General features: G+C 34.3%; 2 protein-coding genes across 2 annotated transcripts in view; one reads left to right on the forward strand and one right to left on the reverse strand.

Annotated features, from left to right (window-relative positions):
- LOC108906161 (synaptotagmin-15-like) overlaps positions 1 to 15,597 on the reverse strand; it is a 214,710-nt gene that overhangs the window by 16,739 nt on the left and 182,374 nt on the right. The window lies entirely within an intron of this gene.
- Positions 14,204 to 15,597, forward strand: part of LOC108906166 (aldehyde dehydrogenase, dimeric NADP-preferring-like) — a 30,668-nt gene continuing 29,274 nt past the window's right edge. The window contains exon 1 of the mRNA XM_018709363.2: positions 14,204 to 14,760. Coding sequence (XP_018564879.1) covers positions 14,223 to 14,760 — 538 coding nt within the window. The 5' untranslated portion in view covers positions 14,204 to 14,222. The remainder of the gene's footprint in view (positions 14,761 to 15,597) is intronic.

Genomic DNA, 15,597 nt, shown 5'->3' on the forward strand with positions numbered 1-15,597 from the left:
ATTATAGAAGGCGATGACAACGAAGAACGGCGAAAAGTTTAAATTACAGAACTTTTCAGAGAACCACCATTGTCTGAAGAGTGGTTCCGTCCGAACCAGCTTTAGAACCAACAACATGAAATGAAATGAAGGGGTTCTTACAGCGGGTCAGCCCCTACAGAACCTAGTCTAAGAACAATACGGGCAGATCAAAGATTCCCAACTAAGGTTATGTGCAGTGTAACGGCACGGCATAACAACCGGAAAAACCATCGCACTTTGAATAGCAACAATTATTTAATATCATTTTAAAAGATTGATTATAGAAATTGTGTCTTACTTTATGATCATACTTCACAACATTAACGTTAACTGTTCATAAATCTGTGGTTACTAGCCTTTATAAGAAATGTTTCTGCTGTAGTTTTTAAACAATTTTGCACAATCCCACTTTTGATCCTGTAAATGTTCAGACTTATGAGAATTTGATGTTACTAATTTCGGAGGGTACGACTGATACTGCAATAGGTATCTCAAATTTCAGAGGGAGATCTCAGTTAATGTCGCCTACTTAACCAATCAAGATGCAGAATAATTGAGATTAGGTTCCAGATAAATAAAGTACGGCTAATAACACTCTTCTTGTATAAATTTTCGAGCTTTTGGATCATATTGCGATCTTCAGCTTGTTCGCTAAGCTGCCACTATATGATGTGTTAGTGTCACAACTTCACATTTTTTCTTGATAGTGTAACAATACAACGCTCACTGATATGTCAAAAGATAATCAGCGTAACTTTTCTATGAATTGGTGAATTATTTTGGCGTCACGATGAAGTATAAGTTTAACTTAAGTTTCTTATTTTCTGATTAATGTATCCAAGATTCGTTTGTCGTTTAAAGTAACATTTCTGATTGTGAGTTAGCAAACTGTAATAGAGGAAGTATAAAGTTGGTTAAAATCCACAAAAAGAAACCAAAGATATGAGGAACAAAAATGTAATCCATTTTTGTTGACTTTGAACTGACCTTATACTTTCATGTAGATTTAATAAAAATAAATAAATTCCTTATGTATTTTACCCTTAAAGTTTATCATGTAAAACCTGATGAGTCCATGGATAGTCGAGGCCAAACGAAAATTATAAAAACTAACCTCTTCAAATCTGCCCAAACTTCTTAAATACTGGATTCCTTTATTCCAGCTATTGTTCGGTGTGAAACAAAAGTGATCAAGTTTAATATTATTTGGTTAACAATTTTTTGTTCTCATTTTTGTATGTTTTATGAAAGATGTAATATTTTAGTTATTCTTGTATTTTTGGACATATCGATACGAGATTTGGCGGTCTGTCTCTATCAATAATGATAATTTCCTCTACTACTGTTTCCAAAAATGTTCCTTTAAACCAAAAAGTTATCTTGGATACATTAATCAGAAAATATGCCCAAATATGCCCAAAATTTGTTACAATTGATATATTTTTCTTATGGCACATTTTCTTAATGTATCCTATTTTTAATTAAATTTATATCAATTTTAAAGAGATATTGTTCTTGGATTGTTGAAATATCATTTAATTTTCGAGATATTGTTGTTTGGGCGGAACGTGTTTAAGTGTTAGAGGCGATGTTCTGGAACAATGATGCATCGTAAAATTTGGGGAAAACTTTCAAGGAAACGTTTTAACTTTGGAAACAAGTTTACGGAGAAGATACTCTGTGATTTGTTCCTCGTTTGATGACAGAATAACAGAAAGAAAATCATGTAGATGTCGGTAACTCCTTGAATGACGATGAAACATTCATTCAAAGGATCATAACGGGAGATGAAAGCTGGGTTTATGGCTACGACATTGAGACAAAAGTTCAATCATCACAATGGATTGGCAAAGGATCTCCACGCCCCAAGAGAGCACGTCAGTCTCGATCCATTGTCAAAACAATGCTCACTATTTTTTCCACTTTAATGGAATTGTGCATTTTAAACAGGGATGGGCATTTACGCGTCAACTTGATTGTCGACATTTACATGTAGACTTCGCGTAGACTATGTAAACAATGTGGACTAAGTAAACAACGTAGACAATGTAGAGAATATTGAACAGCTGTTCTATTGAGCGGACGAAAAATCAATTCCAATTTTGACCGGCTACGATTAGAATTGGTAAAATTCATCAGAAAATATGCCGCAAAATGTTTGATATGTGAATATACTCCAAAAAGACATAAAAAGGCCCTTAATATACTGGAGAATGGCAAACCTATACATCCTAATTTATCGACATTGGCGATTAGACTTTTACAAATACCTGCGTCGTCTGCGCAAATTAAAGGTTTTTTTTTTCAAACTTTTAAACTCTCCAAAAAATTAATTCATATGTAATATTCACTTAAAATAAAAGAACTTTATGCCTCTAAATTTGTTGATTATACAGGGTGTCCGCAAATTTCTCCGACAACGTTTGACTGCATAATCATGACGATAAAAAAAATCGATCTACGAAAAAAAAGTTAAATAAAAACTTTTTAGTTTCTGAGTTACAGGCCTTCAGTTGTTAAAAATAAAACTAATTTAATTAATAACTTCATAACCCTTTTACCGATCGCGTTAAAATTTGGCACATTTATTTGAACTATTATAGCGTATTATTTCTTAGAGATTTAGTCAAATTGATATACTGGATGTTAGTTTTCTCCGGTTACCTTTCCCTTTTACCGGTCAAAACTTTTACAGTGGTCGTATTTTTTTAAAACGGACAGCAACATTGAAAAGGTCGTTTTATTAAAAAAATAATATTGACTCTTGAAAAAATCACCTAGAGGAAGCCATTATTGAGAAAAATTGCATTATTTGTAGGTCTGGATGTTTCGGTTTGCGTAGCAGTGTGACGGATTTAAAACTTTGAGTGAAGTAGGCGATGAAAACAAGATGTTGATTGCTGTGGCTATCAGGTTATGTCATTATTGTCGTATTTCTTAAAGATTCTCATCACTCCACACATGCAAATTATGAAAATGTTTAATTTGTTTGATGCACTGCTAATATTTCATAATTTACATGTGTGGGGTGATGAGAATCCTAAAGAAACACGACAATAGTGACGGTACCTGATAGCCACAGCAATCAACATCTTGATTTCATCGACAACTGAACTCAAAGTTTCAAATCCGTGATACTACTACGCAAACCGAAACGTACAGATCTGCAAACAATGCCATTTTTCTCAAGAATGGCTTTCTGTTGGCGATTTTCTCATTTCAATGTTGCTGCCCGTTTAAAAAAAGTATAACCACTGTAAAAGTTTTGGCAGCTAAAAGGGAGAGGTAACCGAAGAAAAATAACATCCAGTATAACAATTTGACTAAAGCTTTAATGAATCATATGCCATAATGGTCCAAATAAATATCCCAAATTTTAACGCGATCGGTAAAAGGGTTATGAAGTTATTAAGTAAATTAGTTTTATTTTTAACAACTTTGAAGACCTATAACTCAAAAACCAAAAAGTTTTTATTTATTTTTTTGTCGTAGATCGTATTTATTTATCGTCGTGAATATGCAGTCAAACGTTGTCGGTGAAATTTGCGGACACCCTGTATAAATGATAGACATAAATGAAAAAAATTTAAAATATTTTTGGTAAATTGTTCATTTTCTTTTATTCTGTCAATCAGCAATTTATAATGTCAATTTTTATTTTGTTATACTTACTATAGTGTTAAAGATGTTTTAAACAATAAAGTAATATTTTATTAAATTATATACCTCTATTAATTGTTGACATTGTCTACATTGTTGACACTTCCAAATTATGTCTACACCTATAGTAGGATCATATTCAATCATTGTCTGTCAAGGGAACCAATGAAGTACGCTTTTAAGGGTTTTACAAATTGAATAATTTCTTTATACATTATGAAGGGACGAGGGGATCAGTTCAGGTCTGGCACCCTTGTTCCTACAAAAATTCCTTTATTCTCATAAACTATTTATTTTAAATGTAATTTACAATAAATCCAATTTGTTTCCTAAATTCCACATATGTACTACATTTTACCTCTGTACGCGCCACTGTTGTTTACTTGTTTTTTGGAAGCGCTCTATAATTGACGGCAAAGCTCGCCAGGTTAGTATTTGACGTATAACCGACCAGTTCGTACACTCGATGCACCTGGGCGACTACAGCTACTACCAGAACACAGTGCGTATGTAGCGGTATTTCATGTTTTACATTGAATTTCATTTTAAATTTGAAATGATTTATCTTACGCCTCCTAAAAATGATGACACGATTTTCCTTTGATAAAAGACCGACAACTTTTTGCTCTACTTTGCATCGAATACGATCCTACTATAGGTTATTGTCTACGCGTAGACATTTGTATTTTCAACGTCGCGATTGTCTACCTGCCCATCCCTGATTTTAAATACTTGCCTTAAGGTGAACCAGTGAACCGTGTGCATTTTGCGACGGTTACGTGAAAAAAAATCCGCAAAAACAGACCAGAGTTGTGGCGAAACAATTCATGGTTCTTGCACAATGCGCCCGCACACACAGCTTGCGTCAATGCCTCAGTTTATGTTAAAAATCGGATTATTGTCCTCCCTCACCCCCACTCACCAGATCTGACTCCTAGAAATTTTTTCTTATTTCTGAAATTAAAATCAGTGCTGAAAGGAGCAGTTTTCAGACTATTGTTGACATCAAAGCAAATTCGTCACAGACTTTAACGGCCATTTAAAATGAAGCTATCCAGGACGCGAAATGGAAACGTTGCTGGAAAAAGTGTGTGAATAAAGGAGGGGAGTACTTTGAAGGAGACAAGGACCAATAACACAGCCTCACAAAAAAAAGTGTTCGGACTTATGGGTCGGACATATGTATTCCCATGTATTTTTCGACGTTGAATCCGATCCCGAGCTCAGAAATGGTCCTCCACGTCTGGAATTGGCCCTAGGAGACAAAAAAGGCCTCTATAGTGCCTGAAAGGTCCGGGATGAGGCGAGGTCGAAGGTGCATTCTAAAACCAAAGCTGGATTTGTGGTCGAAAAGTTTATGGCTAACTGAAATTCCCCGTTTGGAACCGGGAAAATGACCCCTTAGGGGCCGGAACATCGTGTTTCGGACGTCGCAATCGCAACAGTGGTATTTTTATGTACTTTTAAATTCTGGAACTCAGAGTGTGCCCGAAAAGTATATGGCCAACTGGAATTCTCCGTTTGGGACTGGGAAAATGACCCCTTAGGGGCAGAAACACGATTTTCCGGCCCCTAAGGGGTCATTTTCCCGGTTCCAAACAGGGAATTCCAGTTGGCCATAAACTTTTCGAGCACACTCTGAGTTCCAGAATTTAAATGTACATAAAAATACCACTGTTGCGATTGCGACGTCTGAAACACGATTTTCCGGCCCCTAAGGGGTCATTTTCACGGTCCCAAACGGGGAATTCCAGTTGGCCATAAACTTTTCGAGCACACTCTGAGTTCCAGAATTTAAAAGTACATAAAAAATACCACTGTTGCGATTGCGACGTCCGAAATACGTTTTTCCGGCCCCTAAGGGGTCATTTTCTCGGTCCCAAACGGGGAATTTCAGTTGGCCAATAAACTTTTCGAGCACAAATCCGGCTTTGGCTTTAGAATGCACCTTCGACCTCGCCTCATTCCGGAATCCATCTTTCAGACCCTATAGAGACCATTTTTGGCCCCTGGGGTCAATTCCAGACGTGGAGGGCCATTTCTGAGCTCGGGATCGGATTCAGCGTCGAAAAATACATGGGAATACATATGTCCGACCCACAAGTCCGAACACTTTTTTTTTTGTGGGACTGTATAATGTATAAAATTAAAAATAAAGTTTAAAAAATAAAACTCGGTTATTTTCTGAACAGACCTGGTATAAGTAGTGATAATTATAACCACCAACCATTACTCCACATGTAATAACAATGGCTTGCCTTTGGCATTTGAGGACATTCTATTTCCATTCATGTATTGATTTAAGTGATATTGATGAATTTTTAAATACCTATTCTAAAATTTTGGACAATCAAAGGTCTTAATTAGCGCCGCACTTTTTGCAAGGGGTCTTGAACCACTTCTTCGATGTAGTACAACCTTTAAATTTGGTTATATCGTTACATTTGAATAATTAATTTCGCCTTGACTTACAAGACATTGGGTTAATTTCGAATTTGTCTTTTGTCAAGGTAAGATGGGATTTTACTTACACTAATGACATAACGCTGTTTTGTGTATGTTCTCTACGTAGTCTCATTTATTAAAAATGCGGATAAAGGAAACATCTATTAATATTATGAAATAAGGCAGAATAAATGACGCAATTTAGTTGATGTTTACTTTCATATATATTGTTCGAGCATTGCTCTTTCTCTTCTAAGAATTCTCTGCAGGAATATCTATAAATTATGTAAAAGTAATAACCGAGAAATTTACTATCAGACGAATATTTTAGAGATTTCATTTATAGTGTTCAGTTTTGCTTTCAAAATTACAATTTATAAAAATCAAGACATAGAACGTAAGCATACCATATTCAAAATATGTTTCATTGCAACTGTTATATTTCTGTTTTAAATATATATTTTTTATATATCTCTACACATTGCAACGGTTTCGAAATATACGAGGTCTATTCAGAAAATAACCGAACTTTTTAAATTACGCTCTAATGGAGATATTTAGTGATATGCGGTTGTCAGCTTTGCGTTGCGCATAACCTCCTCTGTAACCACACGTTCTTGAATTATTCATATCTCATTTAGTTCTTTTTCGTGATTTTGTTATTTGTTTTATTTTTTTTTTGTTTCATAGTTGACCATGACAATACTCCAGCACATTCAGCTTTATCAATTTGTTAGTTTTGTGTCAAAAATCAGATTACTGTTCGCCTTGACTCTCTTTACTCGCTAGACCTGGCTCCTTGCGATTTTTTCTTATTTTCGAAATTAAAATCAGTGCTGAAAGTAAGCCGTTTTCAGGCTATTGATGATATCAAAGCAAATTCATCACAAATTTTAACGGCTATTTTAAATGAAGCTATTAGCCATTAGGGCGTCGGGTAGGTTCGAGGAGGGTCAGAGGCAGAGAGTGGTCAGGTGATGGGACGGCGGGGTAGGCAAAAAGGGCCCACTTGTGGCCTAATTGCCAGGCTGAGGCCGCCCCTTTACTACTACTACTACTAAATGAAGCTATACAGGACTACTCCGCGAAATGGCAACGCTGGAAAAGATAGTGAAGAGGGGAGGGGAGTACTTTGAAGGAGACAAGGCGCAACAATGTATAAAATTAATAATAAAGTTTAAAAAATAATGGTCGGATATTTTCTGAACAAACCTCGTATGATTCTTACAAAGACAGATATAAGAAATTTTCGAAACTCTTGCATCTGCCAAAATTTGTATAAAATGCCGATTATCTCAAAAACGGTAAGTATTAGATAAAGGTATGCTTTATAATAATGACTTATTTTTAATTTAATGTGTCGATGCACTAATTTGTGTGTCATTAAAAATAACGAAGTTGACAGCTACTTCCGGTATAACCGGAAGTACTAGGTTGACGGCATTATTTTCATTGAAGAGAGCATATCTGATAACCCTTGTAAACAAAATTTCAGAGTCAAATTATCTTTTGTTTTTCTGAAACGTTTTATAGGCCGCTTACCGTGAAGAACCCTGCGGCTCTACTATAATTCCATGTCTATCTACGATATTAATTATTGAGGGAATAAGTAACACAGCTTACAATGTATATATGTATATATACAGGGTGTTTCATAGTGATGTGCAAATATTTTAAGAAGGTGTTTAGAAAACGGTTTCAGGGAGGGTGGTATTTCCAATATATTTTTGTGATTTGAGAAAATATTTGAATCTCAAAATGACCGAAATTTTTTTTTCTCGAAAACGGTTAAACTTAGAAAGTTGAATTTTGGTACACGTTAACACTAGTTGAATGATATCTTTTGGTAGTCTTTTTTCTAGTTTGTCTCTTTGAATTATATAAATTATCACCCCTTGGTTTTATTTATATCAAAACTGTTTCCTATGTTAGTGTATAGTGTGTAAAAGCCGGGACTCGTAATAGATTATTTGTTAGTTCTCGGAACGGACGGGCCAACACAGTCAACAATAATTATTGAAAAGTTAAGGGTTTTCAAGTAGGTTTAGCGTCGCGATAAAGTCGTTGAGAAACTGGTGCCTCCTGTCACTGGAGTAATAAATTTGCAATACTCGACCTTCGCAGTCCTTAAGAGAAGGCCTCATGAAATTTAGCAATGATTTTGAACAAGAAGACTCAGATCGTCGGGGCCATTTGTTGGTTATCGATATCGAATAACAACCAACCACTGTATTACATTCTACATGAACGACGTACGGTAAGTGTCTGGAATTCATTCTCTGAACGTACAACATTTCTATGTTCCCACGTATTAATTAAAGTGTAGATGATAAAAATTATAAACTCCCTTTCGAGAAGTTACTAGTAAACTCTTTTGAAACCCAGTATCGTTATGACACTGGTCATAATGGTATATAAGATAAATATAAAAATTACTCCTCAGGTTACAAAACATAGAATTTAAAAATAAAGATTTACATGTTCAATGTCAGCGTTTCATTTTAAATATTTACGATTGTTTAAAAAAGGAAGAAAATGAAAAATCAGATAAAGAAATTAATAAAATTCACAAATTAACTAAAGTTTCAGTGTCCACAATTTTTCGTGTTCTTAAACAAGGTGTTATAGATCATTGCGTAAAGAGGAAGCGAAAATAAAAATTTAAAAATATCAAAAGACATGACGAGAGACGTAATTCATCGGACAATTTATAATTTATACAGGGCGTCCCGTTCATGTTTCAAAAAAACTTGTGTGAAAGTTCCTCATGGGAAAATAATGGGGGTAGTTCATATAACGTTTTTTTCTTAGACGTCCTGTTTTCAAGATACAGTGTGTTGAAGTTGTTACTTTCCAAATGATTTTCCTTAATTATCTTTAAATTAAAAATAAAAATGTCATAATTTGTACACGAGTAAACATCAACCGGACGTTTGATACGAATAATGTGGAAATGGTTTCTTTCTGAAGAGCAGTGTCACCGATACAGCTAATTGAAGGGCTACAATCGAAGAAAAAATGTGTTAAAAGTCAAAATTTATTACATTTCTTAACGGTTCTGTAAACTCTAAAGGATACTACAAAAATAAGATATTCTTGTCGATATTCGGTAGCATAAGTATACCATTTTCGAGAAAAATTAAGTTACATTTTTTTGCTCACATAAAGCGCCACAAGTACATTAACAAAATATTAAATTGAAAGAGGACCTTACCATTGAATGAGCTGAAGACATTTAGCTACCAACAGTATTTGCATTTAAGACTATAATTTTAATTTCTTACGTATCATATGAAACAGTTAAATTGTAAAAAAATAAAATTTATTAAGTTTTAGTTTGCTGTAAACTAACAATTAAAAAAGTAAATCAAAATAAAGAGATTATTTTAATTAATTATCTATTAATAACTAATTTTAGATTTTGTGAACTACTACATTATCATTACTAAAATAAACAATTATTGAATGAACTGAATTGTTGATGGATGCTTAAAAAAATTGATAAGTACAGAAAAATATTAGAAAACAGACTCGGAGACATACAGAACAAAACAGCTGCACAATTAAATAAATGAGCAAAACTCGAAATACTACAATAGATGCTGAAATTGTCCCCCTATACAACTTTATTTTTCTCGAAAATAGTACGTGCTACCGAATTTCGATAGGTATACCTTTTTTTGTGCTATGCTTTAGAGTTTACAGAACCGTTTAGAAATGTAACAAATTTTGACTTTTAACATTTTTTTCTCGACTGTACCCCTTCAATTACCTGTATCGGCGACACTAGTTTTCAGAAAGAAACCGTTTGTTTAACGCATAGTTGATGTTTACCCGTGTACAAATTTTGATATTTTTATTTTTAGCCGATTTAAAGATAATTAAGGAAAACCATTTGGATACTTTCCAAACAACTTCAACAAACTGTATCTTGAAAACAGAAAAAAACTTTACATGAACTACCTCTATTATTTTGCCACGAGATTTTTTGAAACATAAACGAGACACCCTGTATAAAGAAAGTTGAGGACATAAATAATTTAAATATGTTGTTGGCCAAATGAACATAGGTATAATAGAAATTTTCTACACATTATAATTAAGTATACAATAATATATTAAGCATTAAGAACGGTAAGGGTAATTTACCGTTCGAAGACAATTTTGTCTGAGAACGGTATAACTCTTAACGTTCGTGATACTTATACTATTTTTTGCACGATCGCAATAAATGAAAACGAAATTATATATACGTATTTAATTTTTTATGTAACGTCAAAAATGACGTTTCTGAATAAATTTGCGAAGCAGGTTTTTTGAAATCTACTGATGTTTATTGTTGTCACGGCTTTCTTAATTGACGAAATTGACAGTTCTAGAATAGAATAAAAATTGAAAAAACATGTAGGTACTGCTCCAATTTCTGTAAGCAATTGTACAAACTGTACATTTAATTTCAACATTAATAAATAGATTTAAATACATCCTTCTTTTATACCAATTACCCACATTTAGAACTGAATTCTAGAAAACTCATTCCAAATCAATGCGATGTTGAAAATGTCTATTTTGACAGATTCGTTTACCGTTCTAGAACGGTAAGTGAATTACTTACCGTTTTGCAACCAGTAAGCGCATCCTACTGTCGTAGAAACAAACATGGTAAGCGAACTAAAAAAGCTTGATCGTGCAAAAATTATTATTACTTCTTACCTTTAGCAGAAAACTTTTTAGGGATGCCTAAGAAACTCATTAAATTTTATAACTAAGCGTTTTTATACATGTTCAACTGACTTCGGAAAGACTATAATACTAATGTGTAATCGGCAAGGAAAAATAATTTTATCCAACACTTGTATACAAGGTGTCTCATAATTAGCTGCCAACCCTGAACAGGCCGATTCTATGATCAAAACTAAGTAAAAAAGTTCATATGAACATGGGTCCGGAAATGCTTCCTAAGGGCACAGGGACCCATTGAAGAGGGAGGAATGGAAATCATTTTTTTGCAATATCTCTCAATCGCGTTGTGATAAATGAATGAAATTTGGTATACACAGCTAAATTTTGATGAGCAATTTGATGGACTAATCCATTTATTTCCACAAGGTCCATTGGGGTGGGTACGGGGGGGCCCTTGGTACTTTGCGTGTGTAACTTTTTCATCTTTGACTTTTTAACAAATTGGACAGCAAATTCCGTTTTCCCGAACTGTTTTACGTTAAAAAGGTACTCTTGTTTCAAATCGTTATCTTTAACGGTTTCTGAGAAAATCGCTCTTGAATTAATCCCACTTTGGTCAATTTCATAGTAATTTAAACAAAATTATCAAGGTATTCTTATGTCAAAGTATTGTCAACCCGATTGCCAATTTAATAGTTCTAAGCGAAAAAAATGGAAGAGTTTACGGGACAAGAGTTAGTTGATATGATATTTATTTATGGCTTTTGCGATGGTAATGCTGCAGCGGCAGAACGCGAGTACGGGAGAAGGTTTCCAAACCGAAGGCTGCCATCAAGGAGGACATTCCCTACGGTATTCCGCAACTTAGCTGCAACCGCCACTTTTCGAAAGGCACCGGGTCAAGGACGTCCCAGGATTAATAGGGAAGCGGAGGTCCTTGACGCTATTGAACAAGATCCTACGACTAGCATACGGAACATTTCAAGGCAAATAAATGTTCCTCGGCCAACGGTACTACATATCTTAAAGATTTCCTTAACAGAATTGATTAGATGTGCTACTAACATTTCAGGTTGGAAGAATATTAAAGCGACAAGGTCTACATGCCTATCACTATCGACGTGTACATGGCTTGATACCAGAAGATTTTGCGCCACGTATGCAATTTTGTCGCTGGATTTTGTCGCTGGACAACGAGCAAGCTTCCAAAATTTTGTGGTGTGACGAAGCTACTTTTACCCGAAATGGAAAATTAAATTTTCATAATTCTCATTATTGGGAAGAAGAGAACCCACATGTTGTTCGGAGAACAAACTTCCAGCAACGGTTTTCCATAAATTTATGGGCGGGAATAATTCACGACACTCTGATTGGACCTATTGAAATTCCACAACGTCTCAATTCAAATCTTTATTTAAACTTACTTCAAGAAAATCTTCCCCAAATTCTCGATGATCTGCCTCTAAATTTACGACGTAACATGTTTTTTCAACACGATGGAGCCCCGGCACATAGTGGTCGCAATGTTCTAAATTTCCTAAACGAAAATTTCGCTGGACGGTGGATAGGGAGGCACGGACCGGTAGCTTGGCCGCCGCGTTCTCCCGACCTAACCCCGCTGGACTTCTTTTTCTGGGGATATCTAAATCAAAAAGTTTACGCCACCGAAGTCGATACCCGTGAGGAATTGCTGCAGCGTATCAATGATGCAGCCAATGAAATTCGTCAAAACCGTTTTAGCATCTTAATAGCTTCGAGAAGTGTTACACGTAGGGCAAGACTTTGTATCAGAGAAGGTGGAGGGTTTTTTGAACAGTTTTTAAAATAGCTTGTTGTCTGTTATCAAAATTAAGTTTCCATCTTATGATCCCTTCGAAAAGTGACGGTTGCAGCTAAATTGCGGAATACAGTGAGGAATGTCCTCCTTGATGTCAGCCTTCTGTTTGGAAACCTTCTGCCGTACTCGCGTTCTGCCGCGCAGCATTACCATCGCAAAAGCCATAAACAAATCATCATATCATAATTGTTCTACATCAATAATGTGTATTACTGATTACGTATTAAATTATTATTATTATTTTTTGTTTAAATTACTATGAAATTGACCAAAGTGGGATTAATTCAAGAGCGATTTTCTCAGAAACCGTTAAAGATAACGATTTGAAACAAGAGTACCTTTTTAACGTAAAACAGTTCGGGAAAACGGAATTTGCTGTCCAATTTGTTAAAAAGTCAAAGATGAAAAAGTTACACACGCAAAGTACCAAGGGCCCCCCCGTACCCACCCCAATGGACCTTGTGGAAATAAATGGATTAGTCCATCAAATTGCTCATCAAAATTTAGCTGTGTATACCAAATTTCATTCATTTATCACAACGCGATTGAGAGATATTGCAAAAAAATGATTTCCATTCCTCCCTCTTCAGTGGGTCCCTGTGCCCTTAGGAAGCATTTCCGGACCCATGTTCATATGAACTTTTTTACTTAGTTTTGATCATAGAATCGGTCTGTTCAGGGTTGGCAGCTAATTATGAGACACCCTGTATAATGATACTATAATTTCTTTGGTTTTAAAGGAAAAATGTGGCCCTTAACTTACTAGTGAGTTATAAGTCATAAGTCATTTGTTAGTGACACCCTTGGTTACAGACACAATTTAGGTTGACACTCCCATCCTTTGAAATATTTAAAAATACATTCATTTCGTTAAATTATTTTTTCTGACATTGACAACTTGAAATTTTAAGTTACTTTTATTTATTTAAAACGAAATTCTATGAAAGTGTTGGATAAAATTTTGTATTTCATTCGTGTGTTACGTCTTGGGAAACATTTCCCAGCGTGACATATATACCGTAACACACTAGTTCCTATCATAAATAACTATAATTATTTTTTTGCTCGAAAACTATTAATGATAAGAGTGAAAAAAGTTTCTAAATGAAATGTAATATTAAAAGATGTTTTTATTGTTGGAATTAGCTGACGCAGAAAAAAGTTCTGAGAGAAATAAAACCAAGGAGTGCTAATTTCTTTAATTAAAAGACATAAACCAGAAAAAAGACTACCAAAAGATATCATTTAAGTAGTTGTTAACGTATATTAAAATTCAAGATTCAAATCGAAAAAATTTATTAGATGTACTCCCCAAAAATTACTTTCTAAACACTTCCTTAAAATACGTATTTGCACATCATTATGTAACACCCTGTATGTATATATTTATATGTATGTAATAAAGATAAAATATTTATCTAAATTATATACTAAATCTCGGTGTTTGCTTTGTTTGTGTTTGCGATAGGCGTAATTTTTGTTGAAACAAATGTGCCCGTTTTCTATTAAATAGCGTTTACAGTTCAATATATGGATCAAATTACACGGACTGCAAGGATAACCAGGCATAGTGGACATGCATGTGTACGATGGCGATGTTGGCACCGTTCCGTTCGGCATTCAGTCGAGATTCTCACATCTCTTACGCAACATGAACAGTGAACTTGTCCTGCCGAGAGTGAAATTATCCAACTCGCTGAACGTTTCGGTCGTCGACATTGAAGATGACGCACTGCCCAAAAAAACAGTTGACGTAGTAAGTGAGGTTAGGAGAGTGTTTAACAGCCACAGGACCAGACCTTATTCATTCCGACTGAACCAACTGAAGGGCTTGGTCAAGTTCTTGCAAGTTGAAGAAGAGGCTTTGTGCGATGCCCTCTATGAAGATCTGAAGAAATCAAAATTCGAAGCTGTGTCTCATGAGATCGAATTTGCCTTGAAAGACGCGAAGGAAGCCGTTACAAATTTGCAAAGTTGGATGAAGCCGGAGAGACCCAGGAAGACCGCTGCGAATTTTTTTGATGATTTATATATTTATAACGATCCTTACGGTGTTGTTCTTTTGATAGCGCCTTGGAATTTCCCGGTGCAATTGCTGATCATCCCTCTCATAGGTAAGTAAGTCTAATAAGTCTAATCTACAGGGTGCGGGCTATAAGTATTTAAGTACATACAACAGCTCTGTTACTGTTCGAGATACAAAATGAAAAATGTTGAAATAAAAATTTTCAATTATAAAGAGAAATGAAATTATTTTCAAATACTTCTGAGTAAGAATTAACCAATTAGTTTTCAATTTAGTTGTGACTACCAAAATATTTAGATTTTTTTTTAATATGTGAAACATGATCCCATGATATAGTTTTCTATATTTTTATGTTTATTAAGTTAATATAATATACATACATAAAATAGCTGGAATAACTACACAAATGCCTTAATAAAAGTTAAGAGAAGAAAAGGTGTTCGAAATTAATTTGAAATTTCCTATCTATCTTCGTTTCTAATGACAAATTTTCATTTTAGCATCAAAAGTTATTTTAGAACAATTTTAAATGAAATAATTCAATGAGTGTTAGAGAGTTTTACATATTCTCTGATTTGTTTAATGGAGATATACATATTAACATAATTATAAAATATCGTTAAAATGACAATTTGAACAAATAAAATGGGGATGGAACAAACTACTACTGTACCAAGCGACGATTTGCAGAGTTGACTCATATATAGAAAACATCCCGTATAAAACAATAAATATGTGACAGTTTTATTGTTTAACATTATAGTTCACACTACACTACCATAGCATATTTTCAATTTAAAAAAAATATTTTTTTCACAAAATAAAAAAACAATAATTTGATAAAACTGCACCCAAATTCAAAATCATTAGTCACCATAAGTTGACTTTTGCGATGAATTCAAATATTTAAATCATTATATTATCT

The sequence above is a fragment of the Anoplophora glabripennis genome, unplaced genomic scaffold (assembly GCF_000390285.2).
Source record: "Anoplophora glabripennis isolate ALB-LARVAE unplaced genomic scaffold, Agla_2.0 scaffold288, whole genome shotgun sequence".
Lineage (NCBI taxonomy): Eukaryota > Metazoa > Arthropoda > Insecta > Coleoptera > Cerambycidae > Anoplophora > Anoplophora glabripennis.